The sequence below is a fragment of the Nicotiana tomentosiformis genome, chromosome 8 (genome assembly GCF_000390325.3).
Source record: "Nicotiana tomentosiformis chromosome 8, ASM39032v3, whole genome shotgun sequence".
In the NCBI taxonomy this organism is placed as follows: domain Eukaryota; kingdom Viridiplantae; phylum Streptophyta; class Magnoliopsida; order Solanales; family Solanaceae; genus Nicotiana; species Nicotiana tomentosiformis.
In genome coordinates this window covers 1,926,445-1,935,144 of record NC_090819.1, presented here as the reverse complement: position 1 = coordinate 1,935,144, position 8,700 = coordinate 1,926,445, and the positions used below count along the sequence as shown (strand labels likewise).

At 30.9% G+C, this 8,700-nt stretch overlaps 1 protein-coding gene across 1 annotated transcript; it reads right to left on the bottom strand.

The window, feature by feature from the left end:
- Window positions 1-516: 516 nt before the first annotated feature.
- Window positions 517-1,464, bottom strand: LOC138896994 (uncharacterized). The gene is made up of 2 exons (XM_070182942.1): window positions 1,090-1,464; window positions 517-720 (listed from the first exon to the last, which is right to left on the bottom strand). Exons 1-2 carry the CDS (start codon window positions 1,364-1,366, stop codon window positions 641-643), a joined length of 357 nt encoding a protein of 118 aa, XP_070039043.1. The 5' UTR covers window positions 1,367-1,464; the 3' UTR covers window positions 517-640.
- Between the last annotated feature and the right edge of the window lie 7,236 nt (window positions 1,465-8,700).

Genomic DNA, 8,700 nt, shown 5'->3' with positions numbered 1-8,700 from the left:
TTTTTAAACTGTATCTTGAGAAATAACATATTTTACTTTGGAATTATATTTTAAAAAAGAGTTACGTTATTTTTTAATACAACAGAATCTTAAAATTTCCATTATAATTGCATGGTGTTAATATTGGATAACCTCATTTATTTCTTCACTGAGCCAAAGTAATTTCCATGCTTCGCTAGCTGTGTTGTCAATAATACCAGGTTTAGCTGGATGAACTATATGCTTTCTTCCCTCTAGGTTTTTGGAACAATAACATAAAAAGTTTTTTAGGAATATTTCGATTTTATATTCTTACAAAAAGCATGAAATCTTAAAGCAATTTCGGGTGTATATATATAAAGTTTATGAACATGTGATGTATAAGGGTAGGTATCAAGATCTTCAGCCGTTAGATAAAGTTATCGACGGTTAGAATTATTATTGATCTTGTTGTATTATATAATTCATCAATTTGATTTAGGTATTGATTTTCTTGTTGATATATGATTTTTTTCCAATAAAAAGGTCACGGATATATTGACTGAACTGAAAAGATCTTATTAGATAATTGGATCACTTATTTATAGGAGTACACAGTGTCATTATCACAGACACATACTGTGGCAAAGTTTACTTATTTCTTAGAGCAAATGCTTGCTTCTTAAGCTTTCTCTAGAGTACTGTTGCCAATGCAATAGTTCTCACTGCAGTTTGCCATGCAAGTTCCAAACTTCTCGTTATCTGCAACATTAACCAGAAAAATAATTTTGTAAGTCTCAAGATTAAGTACTAGTAGCCAATGACATACCTATGACTATATCAGAAAGACGAAAATGCTTGTCTCAATTGGTGGTTAATTTAATTTCATGAATAGTCATTCAATTTTTCTATCGGAAACAACTTCTATACATAGCACAAGATAGGGATAAGGTCTGCGTAAACCGCACCTGTCCCAGACCCCACTTATATATGAAATCACACAGGGTATGTTATAGTTGTACTCGTCCAACTTTTAATATTGCAGTCATAAACTAAGGATTGTAACGAAACAATAAGTCAACTATATAGAAAATAAAAAAATGTTAAATCCGGTTGCAAGGAGAGAGGTACCATATTGGAATAGGAATTGGGAACAATGGCCAAGGGAACATCCAACATTGCAGACGCGGTTTCTAGCTTCAACTGAAGTAGAATGAGATTCGTCTAAGGTGTCATTACTTGCAATAAAGCAACCAGCAAGGCACCTAGCTAAGCATACAGGCCTTGTTCCACACCTAATTGCGCATAATGCTGCGCATACGGGATCACGTTGTTGAGCCATGGAATACTCTGTTGACATGAGAAGCATTGCAACAAACAACAACACCGCAAAACCTTTCACTGCCATTGATTTTTCTTAAGAGTATAGTAAGTGATTTATCTTAGCTTGTTGATGCAGAAGTAAGGTTCTCATAGCGAACTATTTATAGAGGAAACGTATAGCATAAAACCAAAGTCTTTTTTTTTTTAGGTTTATATCTAGATAAGTTGTGTGTATTTGTGTGGTGGAGAATTGTTGTAAATACTGATTTGGTCATCGATGTTTGAAAGTTTTTAACTTATACACTTGAAATGCTAGTGAAATATTTAATGTTTGAAGAGTATTTTGATGAAGATAATAGTTTCTACTTATCATAAATCACTACAAAAAATATGTTAAATTGTGACTAGTTTATTTGTGGGAGTCGTAAAAACTCTCACTATTAATTCATTTTGTGGCATTTTTTCAACTCCCACAAAATAATTTTTTTTGTGGCGGTTTTATTGTGTAGGTTTGCAGAATCGCCAGAATTCGATACAATTTTTGGTGGTTATTAACTCCCAAAATTTTATTACCTTCCTCTCATATTTATACATGATGAAAATTATTTTTCTGTGCTTTGCTCCTTAATTCTTGCATGGTTATTGAATTTTCCAGGTACACATTTAGTCACAAGATATCTCCAAGAATAATGTTCGATGTTTCTACTAAAGGATCAATACATAAGATGAAAATTAAACAAAAGTGGCATATGAGTGGTCTATTCTCAACAAGTGCAAACAAACCCAGTACATGTTTGTTTCATTCTTGATGGTTCCATTCTGGGAAACGTGTTAAACATGTTAGGGGTTGTTTGGTAGGGTGCATAAGAATAGTAGTTAATATGATGTGTTAGTAATGCTGGGACTAGTAATATTAAGATTAGTTATACTGAAATTATTTCTTATCGACTGTTTGGTGTGATATATTAAAGGTTTTGAAATGACAAATCTGTCTTTATACATACTTATCCATGAATTAAAAATTATGCATAAGAAAGGTATAACTAATAGTATTAGTTATACCTAACTTAAAAAATACTACAAAACAAAATATTAATAATACCCAAGCTAATACATGTATTATCTCTAATAAGTGTTAGAACCTACGCGATGCGCGGATAATTTGACAATATATTAATCTTATAAAATTATGATATTTTTATAAATCTTAGTTGTTATTTTATTGTGTAATATGGTATGCAAAAATATAACAAAGTCTATATGAATCAAAGGATACACATCATATAGTATTAAAATAAATCGTTTGTTCTTTATTTATTCTTTGATAAACTAGCAAGTACTTAGTATTATACATTTATTAATGTGACGTTTTATTAACTTGTTAATTTACTTAATATTTTGATATTACTTCTCTTTTAATATAACATAAATATATATTTTCTTACTCTGAAATTATTTTTATTTTTTTTAAACTTATATTAGATTATTGAAAAGTCTTCAATGATCTAAATTTATCAATAATTCTTTTTGAACTTGAATTTGAATAAATATCTATATAATTTTTAGGATACTATTATAAAAAGCAAAAATATATAAATAAATAACTTTAGTATAGAGATATATAAAATAATAAGACTAATTTATTTTTTGAGATGAGATTTTTTTTGAATAATAATTCATTTGGTCATGCTATATGCTATATGGATAAGATAAAACTAAAGACAAAAACCTAATTCATATGGTCATGCTATAGTTATAAAGGAAGAATACTTTAAAAAAAATCAAGCGATAACGTAAAACAATTATATATATTAATTAAATTACTCATGTAGAAAATTATAGTTAATAAATAGAACTCATTCATAATAAAAAATATAAAATTATATAGATATTGTTAGGATATTATAAATACAATAAGTATATTATAAATATAACATAAATTAATAATTATTAAAAATCTTAGTAGGTTTTTATATATCTCTACACTAAAGTTATTTATTTGTATATTTTTGCTTTTTATAATAGTATCCTAAAAATTATATAGATATTTATTCAAATTCAAAAATAGTAACTAATTATTAACTAACCTAACTAAGTTTGTCCTAAAATTTGACACTTGTTAAATTTTTGTTGTGACACTTGACATTATCATATTGATTTGCTTCTCCTATTCTATATAGATAGGATGATCATGCTATATGCTATATGGATAAGATAAAACTAAAGACAAAAACCTAATTCATATGGTCATGCTATAGTTATAAAGAAAGAATACTTTAAAAAAAATCAAGCGATAACGTAAAAAATTATATATATTAATTAAATTACTCATGTAGAAAATTTTAGTTAATAAATAGAACTCATTCATAATAAAAAAATAAAAAAATATATAGATATTGTTAGGATATTATAAATACAATAAGTATATTCTAAATATAACACAAATTAATAATTATTAAAAATCTTGGTAGGTTTTTATATATCTCTACACTAAAGTTATTTATTTATATATTTTTGCTTTTTATAATAGTATCCTAAAAATTATATAGATATTTATTCAAATTCAAATTCAAAAAGAGTAATTAATTATTAACTAATCTAACTAACAACAACAACATACTTAATATTATCCACAACTAAAATTTGACACTTATTAATTTTTTGTTGTGATACTTGGCATTATTTGATTTGCTTCTCCTATTCCATATAGATTCTATATAGATAAAGATAGATACATCCGACCCAACGACCCTTAGTGTTTGAACATGAGCCGTTAACACTCTCATGACAAGTGTCGTTAATCGTACTAAGCCCAACAAGACAAAGAATTTGGTAACTTAAAATTGTTTTTTTCTATTTTTGCTTTAAGGATTCTGTATCCAATGTTAGTAGTCCAAGCAATTTAAACACACACAAATAAGATATACTATGTCGATTATTAGTCTTCTACTTAATTATATTAACACACAACTAAAAGACTTTGGGGGTCGTTTGGTGGGATGTATAAGAATAATGTTGAATATGGTATATTAGTAATGCTGATATTGGTTATGTTTCCATTAATTATGCTGACATATTTCTTATCCATTATTTGATTTGATGTATTAAAGCATTGCACAATTTCTAAAATAATTATTTATTTACAAAAATACCCTTATAACTAGTGCATCACTTTATTTTTTTTAAAAAAATATATGTTGAGAAATGTTTTATATGAACGAGGTTTTAAAAAAATTATTTGATTTTTCTACTTATGTTGTAGTATTGTAACGACCCAACTTGTCGTTTTGAGCATTTGTATCCCGTTCAATAAGTTGAAGTCTTGAGAATTTTCTTAATGTGTATTATGACACTACTAAAAAATAACAAATTTGCGACCGTCAAATCAGTCGAAAATCAGTTGGAAATCGTATTTTTCCGACGGATTTCCGACTGAAATGTGTCAGTCGGAAAACACATTGTCGCAATATATTTACAACAGAACCAGTCAAAAATTTACGACGGATTCAGTCGCAAACTGAAAAATACAGGGATAATTGAAATTAGGCCATTTGCGAGCGAATCAGTCGCAAATTTAGAGATTGATTCAGTCGCTGAACAGAATTAAAAAATAAATATAAATTAAAAGTTGTGATTGATTCCGTCGGAAAACTAAAAAATGAAATTAATTTTTAATTAATTATTCCGACTCAAACAATCATAAATATTGATTATTAATTAATTGAAAATATCGATAATTCTCCATTTGCGACTGATTCAGTCGCAAATATTAATTAAATTTTGTTAGAAATTTTCAATTTGCGGTTGAATCAGTCGCAAATCTGGTGAAATTTGAGGTTGATTCAATCACAAATCTGGGTATTTTTAAACAGAATTCTGTTGTAATTCTAATTGCACCACCTGCCAAACAAAACAGCCAACCAAACAAAAACCTAATATAACAATCCAAAACCTAATATAATAATTCAATCCCAATATTTACTACAAAACGAACAGTAATATTTATAGCAATTCAACCAACTAATCAAACAACATAAATTACACATGTCTCTAACTTCAACTCTAAAACATTCAGATAGCCTATTCAGAATCAGTCTCCTCTTGAGACTCAGACTCCACTGCAACTCCTTTCTTGCTTTTCTTTTTAACAATTTTTGGATCAGAGCGTGAGTTGCTTGACATTCTTGCAACATTTGATATACTTTTTGACGCATAACTTCCATGTCTTCTTGGGAAACTAATGCCCTAGTGAATAATGTTGTTGGTGGACGACTGGAGGATGGTTGTAATCCAATCCCATAGACTCGACCTTTATTTATTATTTTTACGAGAAATAAAGAAAAGAGAGTAAAATAAGTAAGAAAATAAACACGCAACTTTCAAACTAATACCAAAATAGATAATTATATAATATTTATACCTTTATTCACGCCACCAGCCGCCTGTCTCCAAATTGCAGTCATATCCTCCGGAGCCGGCTGAGTTCCTTTAAGCTGAGTTTATCGCTATGCATCAAGATCAATATGATACTTGTCCTGAAATAAAAATAATACACGTTATATAAATAAAATAAATCATGAGAGAAAAATAATATAGTGTTGGTGTTGGGATCATACAAATGTCTCTCAAGCACGCGATTCGACCTATCCTTCTCGTGTGTCGTCCTTCGTCTTCTTCTTGTGCGTCTCCGCAAAGACCTCAGCATAAGTCACATCCCCCCACGTTCCTTTTCCTAAAAATTAAGTAAGTAATTTTATATATATATATATATATATATATATATATATATATATATATATATATATATATATATTTAATAATTATAATATTTGCATACTTGTAAAACTAAGAATATTTAGTAATGAAATTACCATTCTCAAACGATGGGCTGCAAAACTAATAAAACCTCCAGTATGTAATGCTCCACCCTTAGTAGGAGCTCTGTTTAACTTTTCCTATTCACTCTTCTTCTTCCACTTAAGGTTATTCCACTTCGCCAAGAGATGACTCCAGACATCTTCACGTATCCAATCAGGCATGGTGCCACCTCTCCTAGCAACATAATATGAATTTGTTATCTGCTTATGTGCTCTCTTCTCGAAGTTCTCTGTAACGACCCGACCGGTCGTTTTGATCATTTATGCTCATTTCAACTATTTAAAATCTTGAATAACTTCCTACCAGAAATTATGACTTGTGTGAATTGTCAGTTTTGGTTTTAAGGTATTTCAGAGTTAGCTTGGAAGAATGAATTTTCATGTTGGAAGCCTAAGTTGAAATAGTTGACTGGATATTGACTTATGTGTAAACGATCTTGAAATTTAATTCTGATGATTCCAATAGATCCGTATGGTAATTTTGGACTTAGGAGCGTGTCCGAAAAATTATTTGGAGGTCCATAATGGAATTAGGCTTGAAATGCCGAAAGTTAAATTTTTGAAAAGTTTGACCGGGAGGTTGACTTTTTGATATCGAGGTCGGAATCTGATTCTGGAAATTGAAATAGTTTCGTTATGTCATTTATGTCTTGTGTGCAAAATTTGAAGTTATTCCGGATTGATTTGATGTATTTCGGCACAAGATATAGAATTTGAAAGTTCAACGTTCATTAGGCTTGATTTGAGGTGCGATTCATGATTTTAGCGTGGTTTGATGTGATTCGAGGCTTAGACTAAGTTCATATGATGTTTTAGAATTTGTTGGTATATTTGGTTGAGGTCCCGAGGGGCTCCGGTGAGTTTCGGGGTGGTTTCAGACCATTTCTAGGCCATTTTTAATTGTTGGTTTTTGCCTACAGAGGTGTGCATCGCGATCACAAACATTTGGTCGCGTTCGCGAAGAACAAACAGCAGTTTGGGGCCTTGTGAATCGCGATCGCGGAAGCTCTTTCGCGATCGCGTAGAACAAAATCTATGCTGCACTCACCCGACTTTGGAAGCTTATATCTCGCAATATATAAGGAATTTGGAGATGATACAAAATTAAAAGTTGTAGTCCTTGATGTCTAGTTTTCAGAAATGTAAACCATTTGTCATTTGGAGTTGTGTACAAAACGTTATGGTGGATATACTATAGGCTGTATGGGAAGCGTTTGGAAATCTCTGTTGCACAAGGCTGATTTTGGAAGCTTATATCTAGAAATATATAAGGAATTGGGAGATGAAGAACAAATAAAAGTTATATCCCTTGGTGTCTAGTTTTCAGAAAGTTAAACCATTTGCAATTTGGAGTTTTGTACAAAACGTTATGACCATTATACCAGAGGATGTCTGGAAGAGTTTGTTCTTCGCGATCGCGATTGGTTTTCCGCGATAGCGAAGAGCAATTTTGGGGCTGAAAAATTTTGTGCTTCACGATCGCGAAGCGTAAATGCATGGACAGAAGATATATTTTGAGGTTTCGGCTATTTTAACACATTTGGAGCTATGGAGCTCGGATTGAAGCGATTTTCACCATATGGATTGGGGTAAGTGTTCTTTATCCAAATGTGATTATATTTCATGATTCTATAATTATATTCATCATTTATTTCGGATTTAAATGGAAGAAAATCAAGGTTTTTGCAAAATCATCCAAAAATAAAAATTTAAGATTTGGAGGTCGAGTTTTTATCGGAACTTGATAAAATTGGTATGGTTGAACTCGTATTAGAATGGGTGTTCAGATTTTATAACTTTTGTCGGGTTCTGAGACGTGGGCCCTACGTGCAATTTTTGAGTTAAATTTTGGAATTTTATGGAAAAATTATATTTTCATATGGAATTAATTTCAGTAAATTTTATTGACCGAATCGAATTATTTGTGGCTAGATGTGAGGCGTTTGGAGGCCAATTCACGAGGCAAAGGCTTAGCGGAATAAGAATTTAACGGTTTGAGGTAAGTAACAGTTTTAAATCTGGTCCTGAGGGTATGAAACCTCGGATTTTGTGTCATGTGATTATTTTGGAGGTGACGCGCATGCTAGGTGACAGGGGTGTGGGCGTGCACCGGGGGGATTGTGACTTGGTCCGTCCCTTGAAAACTGCAAAGTTGAATAACTTGTTGATAGTTATGTATTCTATATGTGTTGTGAAAATTTGACTATAAGTCATGATAGAAACCATGCTTAGGCTATATGTTGGTATTGTTGGGACCCACAGAAGTCGTGTACATGTTCAATTATCTGCTTAAATTGTTATTTTGTACTAAGTCACAGTTTACTTAATTATTTTATCTCAATCTCTATTGTTCATTATTGATGTATCATATCATTATTGTTTGGGCTGATTTCATAGTTGTTGAGAGCCTGAGAGACTGGAGAGCTTGAGAGACTGAGCAAGGCCGAAGGCCTGATTGTGAAATATTATACTATAGCATGTGAGTTGGTCGTGCAACACGTGAGTTATCCGTGCGGATCCTTATATTATACTATAGCACGTG

Bases quoted from the DNA above. Each gene is read 5' to 3' on its own strand.
- LOC138896994 (XM_070182942.1), bottom strand. From the start codon at position 1,366: ATGGCAGTGAAAGGTTTTGCGGTGTTGTTGTTTGTTGCAATGCTTCTC. The intron at 721-1,089 runs GTACCTCTCTCC...TTAATGTTGCAG, and splicing joins CCAATTCCTATTCCAATATG to ATAACGAGAAGTTTGGAACT.